This window comes from Dermacentor albipictus, chromosome 8 (assembly GCF_038994185.2).
Source record: "Dermacentor albipictus isolate Rhodes 1998 colony chromosome 8, USDA_Dalb.pri_finalv2, whole genome shotgun sequence".
Classification (NCBI taxonomy): domain Eukaryota; kingdom Metazoa; phylum Arthropoda; class Arachnida; order Ixodida; family Ixodidae; genus Dermacentor; species Dermacentor albipictus.
In genome coordinates this window covers 108,687,026-108,702,104 of record NC_091828.1, presented here as the reverse complement: position 1 = coordinate 108,702,104, position 15,079 = coordinate 108,687,026, and the positions used below count along the sequence as shown (strand labels likewise).

Here is a 15,079-nt window from a genome sequence, read left to right as displayed (position 1 = left end):
AGCGATTGTCGGACTGGTAAATTAGTCAAATTTTTGTTGTTTAAACACGAATTCAACTACCTTTATGCAGGGCCTTTCTAAACCAGCATTGGATCTTACATTTCCCAGTTCAGGAACTTCCGTAACTTCCTGGTCTACTGTCGACTCAGCCTCAAATAGTGGCCATTTACCCATTAGGTTTGATATTGTCTGTCCTCTTATTCCCCTGGAGTCTCCGACGCGGACTTTGGTCAACTACCAGAAATTTCAGAGTGTCTTGAAAACGGTCCTCAACTCCCAGGAAATGATACCCAATGACATCAAAGCCATGAGACTTTGCGCTGTATTAAAATGTTCCTTTAAAAAGTCCCAATTTAATGTTAACATAAGCAAAAGTGCTACCTCTCCTTGGTGGAATTCCGATTGCACGCGGGATTAGAGAAGACGAAAAGCCGCGTGGAAGAAATCACTTTACAATCAGTGTCCGAATAACTGGAGTGATTATAAATTCGCAGCTGCTGCGTTCAAGAGAACAGTATCGAATGCCAAATGCGAATATGACGAAAAACATCATGACTTCCTCTCTAAGCCCAGCAACAAAAAAGCTCTGTTCATATTATTTGGATATAGAAAACTCATACCGACACCAGCGAATACTGAATCGATAATTCTTTCACCACGCGAGATATCTGTTTCATTAGAATTCATAGGAAAGGGCTTAGCGCTACGCTTAACATCATGTTTGCCGAATGGGCCACTAAGTCCTCCCATCGCCGATGACTTTGTGGAAGTCACAGTGTCAGAACTGTCTGATGTCCTTAGGTCTCTGCCTGCCTCAGCTCCACGTCCTGACGGCATTTCCAATGCCATGCGAAAATTATTGATTGAAATGTCTCCTGATGACATTCTGAACACAGCAAATTATTCTCTAAAAAATTATTGGATTCCACAAGAATGGAGGACAGCCAAAATTATTCCGTTGCTTAAAAAACAAGGAGCCGGCTACAATCTCGACAACATTAGGCCTATCTCTCTTACATCAAACATGGTAAAACTAATTGAAAGAGTTTTATTGATCGTATGATGGATCATATATCTCAAAATTCGTTACTGCGCCCATGTCAAATAGGTTTCCGGCCCGCTCTCTCCATTTGGTGTGCGCATGTAGATTCAGAAAGCCGCATCCAACTTGCTCAACATAAAAAAGAAGTTAGTGCTTCAGTGACTCTTGACATCGCAAAAGCTTATGAAAGCGTTGAGTACTCTCTACTGCTGGACAGATCACAGTGCTACAATTTTCCGAGATAAATACCGGCATGGATTGTTGAAGTTCTAAGAAACAGAAAATTTCATTGTTTTCAAAATGAATTTTCTTCAAGACAGTTCGATCAGAGAAGAGGGGTACCCCAGGGGGCTGTTCTGTCTCCTGTACTATTTAACCTATTGATGAGTTCAGTACCACTGCACCAGGATGTGAATCTGTATGTCTATACAGATGACATTGCATTTTTCGCGACTGCTAGAGACATCAATTCTCTTCACCTGTCTTTGCAAATGTACTCTACAGACGCGGCTTCACGATCTGCACCTATCACTAAACGTAAACAAAAGTGCAGTCCTTGTTTTTCTGCTTTCAGGGTAGTTACAGTTATCATTAGTATATGAACAGAGAACCATTCCTCAGGTAGAGTCACTTAAATATTTCGGTATCATATATGACGAAAAACTTAACTGGCGTTCTCACATAGAGAAGATTCGAACGAAGGGGACACGAGCCGTAGGCTTACTACGTAGAATCAGTTGCCGACGTTCTGGTATGCGGTGTGACACACTAATTATGATTTATCGTATGTATGTACGACCGATTCTAGACTTTGGCTGTGTTTTATTCTCCGGAAGTGCAAAATACAAATTAAGGCCCCCCATTCTGTTAAAAAGAGAAGCTCTTCGACTATGTTTAGGTCTCCCTAAATTCGTTGCTAATAACGTATTATACCAGGAAGCGCGCCTGCCTACTCTTCACACGCGATTCCGCATGCGTACGGTTCAAACCTACTTAAGAGCTTATGAATCTTCACTACGACATGAACAATATGCGTTTATTAGTATACCAAATCCATTTTTATTTAGAACAGGTGGTAAGGGTTGCATACCCCACAAGTTGTATTTGTGCAAGCACAATTAACAAATTTAAATTTTATCCTTAGAGAAATAATTCCGCTTCATAGGTCTACAGGATCACTCAAAATTGAATTTGCAGACATTTTTCCTAACAATGCAAAATTTCTGCCCACAACATATTTGAATGACCGTTTACAAGCATATTTGGCCCGTTTCGAAATAAATGTAATAGCGACTGATGCTTCTTCGTGTGAAGAGAAGGCGGCCATGGGAATCTACTCCCCATCCCTCAATTGGTCTTTTTCACTTCGCCTGCCAGATTTCTCATCAGTTTTTCATGCCGAACTTCTTGCAATAGTTCTTGCCTTGAGGAAATTACCCCTTCATACTACAAGAGTTAATATTGTCACAGATTCTCTATCTGTATGCAGCGCACTTACTGCATCTACAAAGTCGACAACATTGAACACGTTTTATTGATTAGCTCCGCCTCACTTAAGTTTAGTTCATATGATATGGGTCCCAGGCCACCGAGACATTCACATTAACGAAATAGCCGATTCCTTGGCCCGAGCTTCTTTAACACGTCCTGCGTTATCTGTGCTGCCGGCAATGGCGCACGTCACTGCATCCAGATATAGACAATTTTCTTTGAAGGAAGACAAAAAAGCCCTGTCATTAGCAAAATGTACAGATTGTTTGCACCTAAATTATTCTTGGAACCGCAAATGGTGTCCTAATTGGAAATTCGCAGTTTCATTTGCTTGGCTGCGTTGCCGTATTCCAACACTTAATTTTTACTTGCACAGGTGTGGTCTGGCGGTATCCCCTCTGTGCTACCTCTGAAATGAACCGGAAACTACAGATCATTTTTTTGAATATTCTGTCTGCGATTTTGTACTCATCGAAAACTATGTCTAGAAATCCTACTTCAAAATTTAGGATTGCCTTTAAACAGCCCTGCTATTCTCTTCCTTGGAGCGACAGTACTGGGACACAGCCACAGGAAGTTTGCCTAGCCATTTATAACTTTCTATGTGGCCCAAAAAGAATGTTTTGTTAAAAGTTCATTGTTTCCGCGATTTACTTCTACTTCTGTCTAGAAAATTCAAATCGTAAAAGCACAAACACACAGTTTAAATCCTAACAGCATTATTAATAAAAAAACTTTCCTTTAACAAGCTTAAGTATATGTTTTTTATTATTATTCTCTGTCTTTGTTTAGTATTTCTATCAACGCAAGGCTTACTATAGTACTGATCACTACTTTTACTCATGTATTCAGAGTTTATAATTCATCTGGGATTATATACTTATTTTATTTTTTGTGTTAGTTATTTATTAACCAATTTCTTTTGTTTATTCAATCATATTACCACCCGATTCGTGGCATATCCCGAATAGTTGGTTTGTGCCATTGATTGAGGCTTCATCTTCATAATTATCATCTTAATCATCATCATCATCACCAGTGTGAGTATGAGCCATAATATGACGGCATCGTCATCATCAAAAAATAATCGTGATCATCAGCGGCAGACCTGCTCAGCGCTAGGCCTCGCAGTCTCCGCTATGTGCGCTTCCTGGTCCTCCCAATACAGAGAAATTTATGTTTAAACCTCCTTGGACGAGACGTACGGGTAAGCGGGCACAAACCGCCGTCCTCTCGCAGACCTGCACGCGTGCCCAATTTTATGCACACTGCATCAACAATTACCCAACGCGAGCGCGAGGACTCGCCTACCGCAAAGTAGTCGTCCTTTTGCGCTGAGGAATCGGTGACCTTTCAAGTGAACACGATGGCAGCCCCTTCCGTCAAAGAAGAACCGTCGCTCCTTGGTGGCTGCGCAGAGAGCAGTGATACCACTAACTCTGATCGCGGTGGCGCGGATCCTTACAGACCGCCATGCACTGCTTCTGACGACCAAGCGTGCCGGATAAACAACTATCTCCCGTTCTTCAACGAGTTTCTCTTCAATGCCTACCTACAGCTGCGCGAACTTCCAGGAACACACGGTTTGCTTACTATCGCGAGCCTTAACGAATGCGAGCCAAACCTGACGTGTCCTTCAGACTTCGAATCGCACAAAACAAGTGCGTTTCTCCGATGGTTACTCAGGACCCACGTCTGCGTCGTAGGCTACGACCTCGACTTCCTTGGCACAGTGAGACATGGCCCAACCTTCTGGGAAATCCCGCCTCAACAATCCACCCTGAAGAGGATAAAGCTAGAGTTCATTGGAGGCACCTCAGACACGCATTTCGCAGCCACCCTACCTTGCCTGACGAGTCTGGAAGAACTCGAGTGTCGTATCTCCGGTACACGCACGGACGATCTCGTCACCTCGCTCGCGACACTTCTGCCAACTACGAGTTGCCTGACTTCGCTGAAGCTGGAAAAGGTCTTTCTCGACGGCGAGCTCGCGAAGAGATTCGTCGACGCACTCGCTGCGAACTCGAGCCTCAAATTTCTCAACCTCAGTTTCTACAGCGCCGCCGCAGACGAAACGGGCTCGACTGCGCGGAACGCCAAGACCGCCAGACTGCGGGAGGGTTGGTCGATTCGCGACGCCACTGTGAGCACGATGCTTCTCGGGGAGGCCATCCTAGCCAACAGAAGGCTTTCGACGCTGCGAATTGATGCTGTTTTCCACAATGAAAGGTGGGTGGAGCTCCTGTCGCAAATTCTCACGGAATGCGACGCCCTCACGAAGCTGACCATTGACGCGATGAAGCTATGGCGTGTCAGGATACCAAAATCCACTTTCAAACGCTGCGTGAAGGCGCTAGTAGAAAACAAGACGTTGGAAGAGCTCGCCCTTCCTTACGGCTTGTGGAGTCCGCGGAAGTGGATCACGTTATTCGCGTTTCTGCCTCAAAACAAATGTCTGAAGAAACTACACGTCTCGGGAAACGATACTATGTTTTGTGGAAGAGTCCATCATGTTCTTGAGGCACTGGAGCAAAGCGAATCGTCGTCAATAGTTTCTTTCGGAGCTAATGTACATGGATACCGACTAGACCTCGTGAAATTCGGGGCACTTTCAAACATCGAGCTTCGGTGCCCCGATAACGTGACACTGACCGCTTTGGAACGCCTGCCCACGCTGCCTCATTTCACATCACTGTCACTCGAAATATCCGAGAGGAATGTGACTTTGTTCACCTCTCTCGCCAAGTACATCGGGGAAACGACCGTACTGCGCGAATTAGGCGTCGATGTCCGCAAAGGCGGGGCCCCTACAAATGCAGTACCTCCGTGCCAGACATTGCTGTGTGATGCCATCAAGCGTAACGCCAGCATTAGAACACTCACAGTTACCACTGGCAGCAGCAAGTACGAGGAGTGTCTGGCTGACACAATCAGCCGCAGCAGGAACATCACGCGAGTGAAAGTGGTACTGGGCGATTTTCTCCGGCCTGCTACGGAGTTCGTCTCGCGACTGTCGAGGAGTATCGAGGAAAACCACACCCTCCTCGAAGTCATCCTGCTCACTGGCGAACTCGACGCCGAAGGAACGAGATGCTGGCTCTCGATCTCACAAGCGACCCGAAGGAACGCTGGCCTGGTGGCTCGAGCGAGCAGTGCGTTTTCCCGCACTGCTCGTCTCGACTGGTAGGTGCATCTCAATTTCTTGGCAGATTAGGTAAAGATGCATCTCCTGTGAATTAAGGATACCGTGAGGTAGTGCTTTGAATATTCCAAAAAATTGCTGTGGCTTAGCTAAGGTTAAGGCCAGGGTGCGAAGCATACTAGCCTTTATTTTAACGCGACAGCGTTAAGGAGCTCGTGTCGCAGAAAAGCCGGTGTCGTCGGCGTCGGCTCAGGCGTGCGGCGCTTGCTCAGGCGCACATTTCGTTGTCGCGCCGAACGCTGCGTTGCTCGACGCTCACCGCGTCCGATGCGGGGCGCGTAGTCGCTGCGCCGTAGCAAAGCCACCTAGAAACAGTCTCTGTAGCACGCCGCAACCTTCGCTTCTCATTCCAACGAGCAGCTCTGTCTCCAGGAGGCATCTCACCTCGTGAGTGTCTAGCAGAGGCAAGCGCAGCTGCTTATTGGCGGCGAGGAGTTGCGGAGTCGCCATCTATCGGAAGCGCCTCGCTGGCGTAGTATGAGGGATCACGTGGCGCGCTCCTCATAGGTTTTGCTGTCAGCGCTCACTGAAAACACCACGCGCGAGCTCTCCCGGATATTTCTGCAAGTACTTTCGAAACGAGAGAAGTTTCTTACTGTATAAATAATAATCTTGGGCAAACTGAAAGCACACAATCATTTACAGACGCTATCTCTTTACCGAATACGTACACTGAACGCCACTGTGCGCGGTCGCCGCGATGGAGTCTCCCGAACCGGCTTCTTGCGTGAAAGGTAGGTAAACGCTGAGATCAAACTATGTGAAATATGTTCTTATAGTGTTTGTATAACTAAATGGAGTGTAATAAAACGAAGCCTCAATGCAGCGATCGCGCAGATTCGCAGCGACCGACTGCGCGTCTGCATGCTTGTCCGCGCACTGTTTGGCTTTCTCCGCGCGCGCGTTTTCGCACCATGCCATGAGCTTCAGGCCGCAGAATATGAGCATTTGACAGTATACAAGCAACCATTGTTGCGTGGGCGCTATCAGAGCTGTTCAAAAATAATTTCATTGTAGAGACTTCGATGCCTACGGGGGGGGGGGGACTGTGATGTGCCGTCGCCACGATTCAATCTTTTTTTTTCTTCTAAATTCTTTGACCTTTCAATATTATTTCTCGAGTTGCGTCGCACTGCATGTTTATCGGTGTTCTCAGTGTGCAATTTCCCGCTGCTCCTTTTTTGTAATTAAGTGCAATAATTCATAACACAAACATGACCATATGCCATACTTTCTTAAAATGTGCTTCTTACCGCTGCCTTTCCCTTCCACTGAACTTGCCAGTATCTATAGCATCGATAAGTTTATAGACCAAACCGTCATGACATTAGTCGGGCAGCGGACTCGGGCGAGCGTCTCAGTGCGCGTTTTCAGAACATCGCAGACCGGGCGCCGTAGCAGAAATTTTCCTCGCGTCTGTGCTTGCTGCTTACCCGAGTTGTAGGCGATGACTGTTCGCCGGTTTTATGTTTCGCGAGCCAAGCTTCACGCAGCTTCTTGTCCTGCGGCTACGTGTGAATAAGGCTGGCACCAGCCTCCGTTACGTGCGTCCGGCCCTGCGGCACCGAGCAGTAGCCTAGCATGTTGCGCGCCTTCAAGGGCAGCCAATACCTATTGTAGTGCTTTCAAGCGTTGTAAAGGAGACACTCGAAGCGGGAAAATTTCGCCACTAAATGAGGATCGCAGCGTACAAGGGAATTTAAACTCGTTTGCAGCTCGCTTCGGCGCGCCTGAAGCAGCCGACGCGGCCGCTATGTCCACGTGATCCCTCCTAGCACGTCACGCCGACGGTGGTGCCAGCTCTTCCAGTGGTGGAGCTCGAGGCCAATATACCGCCGCGACGCCGCGAGCGACGGCGCGAGTTGGAGCCCCGTTTCTCCTCTGTCGTGACGTCACGGTGTCACGTGGTCAGCCTTGAATGCGACGCCGCGAGCGACTGCGCGAGTTGGAGCCCCATTTCTCCTCTGTCGTGACGTCACGGTGTCACGTGGTATTGAAGGCGACACCGCCGCGCCTGAGGAGCTGGGTTGAGCTCTAGTAATATGCTTCGCATAAAATTAGGAGCATCGGGAGCAAGATCTACACGTCTGAGCTCTGTTCTAACCTAACCTAACCGAACCTAACCTAGATATTTGCTGTAACTGTATTTCCACCCCCCCCCCTTATTGAATGCCATCGCAAGTTCCTATCAATATTTTGCCGTACTGCAAATCTTATGTGAAATCACAAAAAGGATACGCGCCCAACGACAACGTACGAAGTCATTATAAATGCGAAACAAGACGTTTGCAACAGGCAACTGACCAAGTGTAGCATAACGAAACGCAAGGCAACTTTGACCCTAGACCCTGGAGTAACTGCAGTTTGAAAAGACACTCATTACAAAAGTGGTTACCCTAACTCATGGTGTAAGGAATATTGTGAGAGGTGTGCGAACAGCGGCTCCTCCTCGTGCTGAACGCACGTCGGCGGCTAGCGTGTGCTTCGGCCATCCTCCGAGTGCGGCGCTATATGTTCGGGGGCCGCCAGCTCGTTCTAAAGGCCGAAGCCTCGCCGACATGACGTCATCACTCGCGTTCGTCGCACGTGTATGTGTGTTGCTTTCGCGCGGCTTCTTGCGGTATGAATTGTTTTGCGAACCTGCTCACCCATTTATTTCTCACCATGGCATTTGAAGCAACCGCGAACGAGGCCAAACCAACAAAACGAAACCAAGCACGAGCAGACGATAGTACGAAGCGAGCGGTCGGGCGGGTCCGCGTAACACCAGTTTCCCCCGCGCACGTCACCGAAGGGGCAGCTCTCATTGGTCGCCACCGATTGTGGCTCGCGTTCTCCATCTCCCGTTGTGTTCGTTAGCGTATGGCCCCTAAAGCCCCTTGATAATTATCAAGGGACTTTAATGGCCCAAACACGGACGCGCCATCTAACGGAAACTGTCTGAAGCACGCGCAATATCGGTATGCTGGAACGGCCGCCGTTTACACACCTCTCATGCACACCGTTATATGCGACCATTTTACACACTACAGGAGCGCACGACAACGTAGACCGCAGCATTTTTGCAGGATATTCCAGAAGGGGAAGGCCTAGCGATGATTGTCGACAGCTTTTGAAAGAGATTTACCTAGAAAATACCGTTTGTGGTGAATGGGAAGGTATGAGGAGCCAGGAGAAAGTTGATATCAACAAGGGATTATCTGGTAGACAGCAAAAGGACTGATGCAGGGGTGCCCTTTATTCTCACTGCTGTTTGTGACCTACAGGGTGAGGATGGAGACGGGGCTAGAAGGAAGTAATATCGGGTTTAATCTCTCATACAGACAGGCGGGCAGAGTAGTAGAGCCGCAACTTCTAGGTTTATTTTATACGGACGACATTCTGTTGCTAGCTAACAAGCACAGTGACTTGCAACGTCTGGCTAATATCTTTAATATCAACGTGTGACTAATATCTTAAAAATTTGATAACTCCAAGGGAAGCTCATTACTTTTCGAAGAGAGCTTGGGATGCCTTAGAACACGCACCTATAAAGCGAGATATAAGAACGAAGAAGCATATCCTTGTTGCGCTAAAGCTAGGGAAACGATGGAGCATTTTTGGAACTCACTGCCCCGTTCAAAAGGGGACGTTCATTACATCCATCCATCCATCATATTATTCTTACACTGTCTCCTAACTACATAATTTACGACTTTGCTAATAGCTATCTATATGCTTTTCAATGATTCGCCGGCTTTATCGGAAGCAGGTATCGCTGTTTCTGTTTACACTACCCAACATTTATCGCAAACAGGTACAACGCCGCCGCATTGGAGGAGCTCTCTCGGCATCAGGCCCTGGTGCGCGAGCTCGCCGACAGGAAGGGCATCGCCGCACACGATATGGCCAGGATGGTCAGAAGTCGGCTCAGGAGCGTCGAAGGACTGGACGACTACATGCGCCTGACCCGCGTCGTCAAGGAACAAGTGACATGCGCGCCGCCTGTTGACGACCGTGGTGGCATGCAGTTGCAGGACTTGAACAGTGACTGCTGGGCCATGATCAGGCAATACCTTAGCTTCGACGATGTGAAATGTACCGGCCTCACGAAAGCACAGAACTTCACATCTCATTAGACATGGTAAAAATGAATGCCCTGGATTAAAAGCTTCGAAGGGCTCCTGATGCCTTTCCACGCATAACGAGGACAGTAAACGCGTTCGCAGGTTTGTTCGAAATTCCGTGTCACTTCTGTGTCGTGTGCTAAACAAGGGCCGTATTCTGAAACGGCCATCGGCCCTCGCTAATTGGTTGGTTTAGCAAAAGCGGATAAGCTTATTGGCTGGCTGAGCACTACGTCATCCGATTTTGCTCAACCAGCCAATCAGCCCGCGCCTGACGGTGATAGTATTGCCGAATGTGGATCGGTTCAGAATCCGTCCCCAGCTTCGCTGGTAATCTACCTTCAAAGTGTCGAATGGTTCATAATTTTTTTTATTGTTTGTTTTGAAAACATAAATGCACATGGCAGGAAAGGGAAAGCGAGGAGCAGACTGGCAACCGTCACCGGGAAGGGCACAACGCCTGCCTACTCTTCAGAAAGGAGGAGACAGAAAGATAGAAATGGGAAGATGCATACCTGGGCAAGCATGCAGTGATTAAAACAGTTTTTCTAAAAACTTTCTTTTTCTCTTTGCTACGCTGCAAGACAGTGGTGTCACTTATACAGCTCATCTCATTCTTTTTAATATGGCAAGTTTGCTTTATCGTCTTGCAAGAATATTCCCGCTGTTGCCAAGAATGTGAATGCTAGATAGCATCGACTCACAGAAATAGGACCGACAATGTGCTGGTAAATGTAATAAAGCACACTCATGACAGATCGCTCATGGAGGTCATATCAATTTCTCGGTTCTTGGACATATATCTATGTGCGTATACCCACGTACCTATAATTCATCTATGTATCTAACTTTAGCAATTGACGAATGTTAAAATGACCACAGAACGGAGGGTACCATGTGATGTCATTGGCATGATGTTTTTTTTTTTTGTATGCGAAGCATATTACGAGAGCTCAACCCAGCTCCTCAGGCGCGGCGGTGTCGCCTTCAATACCACGTGACACCGTGACGTCACGACAGAGGAGAAACGGGGCTCCAACTCGCGCCGTCGCTTGCGGCGTCGCCCCCCGCATCGGACGCGGTGAGCGTCGAGCAACGCAGCGTTCGGCGCGACAACGAAATGTGCGCCTGAGCAAGCGCCGCACGCCTGAGCCGACGCCGACGACACCGGCTTTTCTGCGACACGAGCTCCTTAACGCTGTCGCGTTAAAATAAAGGCTAGTATGCTTCGCATCCTGGGCTTAACCTTAGCTAAGCCACAGCCATTTTTTTTTTAACTCGCGACGAGCCATTTGCCGAAACTGCCTCATGCGAAAGAGTTAGTACTTTAAGCGGAGCGCGTTGTCTGATACGCCATGCCCGCGGGTGCGCCAACAAGGCTCCATCTGCGCAGACGGCAATGTTACAGCGCATGCGCAGGGTTGTCACAGGGACGCGTACATCGCCGTAATAGAAGGCGCAACGGCAAGGCGTTATGTTTTGCTCTTCCCGACGGGGCCGGCGTTCTGATGCAACACTTTTGCAAAAGGATTAACAGAACAATATTTGCGAAGTATTTCAAATGAGGGCACTCAAACTGAATGCTTCGAAAAGTTTAGTCGAAGTAATCTTTTTGTTTTAGGCAGTGAAAAAAAAACATATTTGAAATTTCGTGCCTGCTTCGTTTTGGGCACGTTCTCTAGCAGCGCTTGTTCACTGCAATACGCGCCTACAGGCGAAGCAGGAAACTTGTGTACTGACCACGCTTTTCTCATTATGGCCTTGTAGAAAGTTCTTCAAAGCGCCATGCCTATATTCAGTTGACCTCGTCGAATTGCTGTGTCGATGAGTAGGAATGAGAATTACGGGAGAAGTTCCTTGTTCCACAAGCGAAGAGCAAGCATACAATTGCGACAGCAGAAACGTTATTAAAAAAGCGGGTACTATCACGGACTACCGCAAGCAGGCAAGAACTATACGCGAACGAACTTATTAAACCACGTTGTTGCATTTCAAGTTTCCCCTGTATATTCGTAATGGAGCCCTTGTTCTCGAACAACCGTTCTTGAACAACCGTTCTTGAAGACCAATTGCACGTGGCGCTTCATTGTGGTTACAAAAAATGTGTGTTTCTGTTAGCTTTTCCGTCTTATTCGTCTTTCGGTTCGTGCTGAAGGTACCTATTCTCTGTAACTGTTTCTTTTATTTTTATGCGAAGCATATTACGAGGGCTCAACCCAGCTCCTCAGGCGCGGCGGTGACCATGAAATCACGTGACACCGTGACGTCACGACAGAGGAGAAGTGGCTTTGGCTCAACTCTTGCAAGACGGGCTGGGTGGGAATCGAACCAGGGTCTCCGGAGTGTGGGACGGAGACGCTACCACTGAGCCACGAGTACAACGCTTCAAAGCGGTACAAAAGCGCCTCTAGTGAATGCGGTGTTGCCTTAGAAACGCGCTGTTTCTAAGGCGTGCGTCTCTTGCTCAGGCGCACATTTCGTTGCCGCGCCGAACGCTGCTTTGCTCGACGCTCACCGCGTCCAATGCGGGGCGCGTAGTCGCTGTCCTGTAGCCCATTGTCTTACACCCCTTGGCGGGTCGACGGGAACGCTGTCGCGTTCCACTCTTGAAGGCGAAGAAGTAATGCATGAGTTGTTTCTTCGTCTAGCCGAACCAAATATAGCCAAGCAACAGCAGTTCACCAGGCTAAACAGTGGTTCAACAACTAAAATAAAGGCTAGTATGCTTCGCATCCTGGGCTTAACCTTACCTAAGCCACAGCCATTTTTATTATCTTCATTACCCAGCTTACCGCGAACAGGTACAACGCCGCCGTACTGGAGGAGGTGTCTGCTTCCAGTGCTAGAGAGAGAGAGAGAGAGAGAGAGAGAGAGAGAGAGAGAGAGAGAGGGTGTCACCGTCGACGAAGTGTTTCGCGATGTTGCGAAATCATCTCACTATAACGTCGGAATATTGCGCGACTTCACGCGACTGACCGGCATCGTCGTTAAATAATCATCGTGCGTCACCTGCCGATGGCAGTAGGCCGACAGCAGGTGACGTCACCTGCCGACGTCACTTGCCACCGCCGAACAGCCACACGCTGGGGCTTGCCGAGGCTGCACTCGAGGTGCCGTCATCTGAAATGCTTTCGCCGTCGCCAAGCTGGGCAACTCCGCGGAAGTCAAATGGAAGCGGCCCAACTGTTCGTACGTCCTCCCTCAGCCAAACAGAGAGGCCTCGAGCTTTACCACGCTTAAGTTTAGTTGCACTGAATTTGTTTTTCTCGTGTTGATTCTTTTTTGTTAAAGTGTTCTTGCCCTACCCAAACAGCTGTCGACGTCTTTTTCGTGCACTTTTCGAGGTGCCTGTCGCAGCTGGCGTCGTATGCTACCTGCCTTCGCTAGATCCTGACATGAGATGGAAAGTATGTCCACGGTAGATAGGAGACCCCTATCATTGTCTTGGAACGAGCGCTGCGTTTATATTTACAAGGCTGCATTCGTGCAGCCTTGGGCAATCTCACAATCCGTGTTGTGACAACTATAGAGCTACATAAGAAACAATCCTGGGTATCCTACTGAAACGTACGTGCACTGGAACGACATTTTCCGAAAGTCAAATGAACAAAATTTGTCATGCTCTGTTATAAAGCAACTAGCAAGTTACGTCCTAAGTCTGGTGGTCCTTTCAAGTCAGCCTCGTGCGTTAGTCTTCTTTGGTTACCTTCGAAATGTAGGCTATAGTTTGACACCCCCTTAGGAAATGCTTTAGTCTAGTTAGAATGACCAAACTATACCACTTTTCCTTGTCCCTTGTTGTGTTTTCGCCTTGTTTGTGTCTTCCCCGCTTTCTCCCTCCTATGGTCTTGTCCGTTTCCCCATCCATAGTGACCTATGCGATGTTGTGGGGGACGGATCGCGCATAAGGTAAAATATAACCACGCGAGCGTCGGGTCGGAGGCGATATTTAGAGCAGAAGGAGAGCTGCGGTGGGGGGTGTCAAGGGAGCCAGTAGAATAGAAAAACGAGTCTGGCGCAAGAGCTGTTGGCGCCGCATGCATGTTGTTTGCATTCTACTGTGCTTTATTACGTGCCGTGGCATTAAAAGCGTCAGAGCTGTGTCCACACATTGTATTCGCAGTGAAGGGTAACAATGAAAGAAAAGTTACTTAAGGCTTGGAAATACTTTTTGCAGTACAACGAAGCTTCACCCTCTTCCGCTGGGTAATGACATTCGCGTAATGATTGTACGCGTGTACATGGGTGACGAGTAATAAACATGAGCCTCTACCTCAATGGCGTCAATGTGTCGTGGCATTTATGCCCACCTGAACTGGCGCCATACAGTGACTGGCTTTGTCTTTTACTAAACGACACAATGAAACGACAAGCGGCACTAAAATATTTTTTTCCTCTCAACTAAATATCGGCCTTCGAAAGCATAACTTGTTTATTGAAGCGGAGTACACTTTGCCACCTACTCCGGGGTTTCGTGTGGCCACTCGGATCCGTTTCTCGCCGAGTCAGCTGACCCCTCCAGGAGGTTGCGTCACCCGCGGTTCACGGGCGAGATGGATGTATAGAGGGAGGGTAAGGCACCGAATACACAAGAAAGCCCACACTGTTGAAGAGCGTAAAATTTGCACTGGTGTCGTGAACAGTGTAAAATAATTTACACCCTTTAATATAAATAAGGGTGTAAATCGGTATATAACTCCCACTCTTACACCCTTTCGCGTGTAAGGGTGCGAGTTGCAGAATATTAACCTGAGGACCTGCTAGGGCTGGCGAACCGGCCTATAGCTATCAGTACAGGGCCACGACTACCTGGAATGTGGCGGGCGCCCACCTTCAGGCATTAACAGCCTGGTCTCCGCAATAAAGTTTGTTGTTGTTGTTGCTGTCATCGTCGTTGTTGTCCTTGTCCTTGTCGCCGCTGTCGTTGTTGTTGTCGTTGTTGTTGTTGCCTGTCATGCGCGTGGCTCTGAAGTTTATTCACTCTAGAAGAGTTAACTGCTGGGCTAGTTGGTGAAAAGATTTGAAAAGATTTTGCACCAATTTATTCACTCACTCAAGAAATCTTCGTTGTTGTTGTTGTTGTATTGACGCGTGTGGCTCCTATCCACAAGGAGGGATTGGTCAAGAAATGGGTGGACTATTCCAAATTAATATGGAGCATAACTTTCCGAATATCTATGTAATTTTACGGTGGACTACAACGAGTGGGTTGGACGTCTCCTTCCGTCATCCAGTTAT

At 47.9% G+C, this 15,079-nt stretch overlaps 1 protein-coding gene across 1 annotated transcript; it reads left to right on the top strand.

The window, feature by feature from the left end:
* The first annotated feature begins 3,649 nt into the window (after positions 1-3,649).
* On the top strand, positions 3,650-9,937 carry LOC139049012 (uncharacterized). The gene is made up of 2 exons (XM_070524030.1): positions 3,650-5,716; positions 9,532-9,937. Exons 1-2 carry the CDS (start codon positions 3,900-3,902, stop codon positions 9,851-9,853), a joined length of 2,139 nt encoding a protein of 712 aa, XP_070380131.1. The 5' UTR covers positions 3,650-3,899; the 3' UTR covers positions 9,854-9,937.
* Positions 9,938-15,079: the final 5,142 nt, after the last annotated feature.